This window comes from Alligator sinensis, unplaced genomic scaffold (genome assembly GCF_000455745.1).
Source record: "Alligator sinensis unplaced genomic scaffold, ASM45574v1 scaffold1302_1, whole genome shotgun sequence".
Taxonomy (NCBI): Eukaryota; Metazoa; Chordata; order Crocodylia; family Alligatoridae; genus Alligator; species Alligator sinensis.
Window position 1 is genome coordinate 615,250 of NW_005842612.1, and position 591 is coordinate 615,840.

The 591-nt window shown below is 71.4% G+C and overlaps 1 protein-coding gene across 1 annotated transcript in view; it reads right to left on the reverse strand.

Moving 5' to 3' along the window:
- Positions 1 to 546, reverse strand: part of CATSPER1 (cation channel sperm associated 1) — a gene marked incomplete at its 5' end in the record, with an annotated part of 2,089 nt that extends 1,543 nt beyond the window's left edge. Inside the window, one exon of the mRNA XM_025214936.1 lies at positions 46 to 546. Within this exon, the coding sequence (XP_025070721.1) occupies positions 46 to 546 (501 nt within the window). The remainder of the gene's footprint in view (positions 1 to 45) is intronic.
- Positions 547 to 591: the final 45 nt, after the last annotated feature.

Below are 591 nucleotides of genomic sequence, written 5' to 3' on the forward strand. Positions count from 1 at the left end.
GGTCTGGGGGGGACTGGGCCTGGCTCAGGGTCCTGTGGGGGGGGCCTCACCGATGTCATTCCAGGGGTCGCGGAAGTAGTCCAGGCCGAAGGCAGCGAGCTTGACCAGCGCCTCGACCACGTAGACGCAGAGGAACACGGCGTCCAGCACCGAGAAGAACCACTCTGTGGGGGGAGCAGGGCGTGGGCCCGGCCGCCCGCGTGCTCTCCGGCTCCGGGGAGGGAGCGGGGCCCGGCCGCCCGAGTTCCCGGTACCTCCACGGATTTGGATGGCGGCAAAGGTCTGGGCCACCAGCATCAGGGTGTGGACGCAGACCACGACCACGACGCCGAGCCGGAAGAGCACGGAGCGGGTGATGTGGCGCGAGTGCTGCCGCAGCCCCTGCAGCAGTTGCGCCAGCCTGCGCCCCGCACCTCGCAGCAGCACCGACAGCCGTTGACACGGCCTGGCCAGCGCGGGTGCCCGCCCGGCTGCAGGGGGAAGAGTCAGCCCAGGAAGGGGAGCCAGGAGCTGGACGCCTGGGCTCCCTCCAGCTCTGAGGGGAGTGGGGGCTGGGGGAGGAGAGCCTGGATGCCTGGGGAGGGGCTGGAA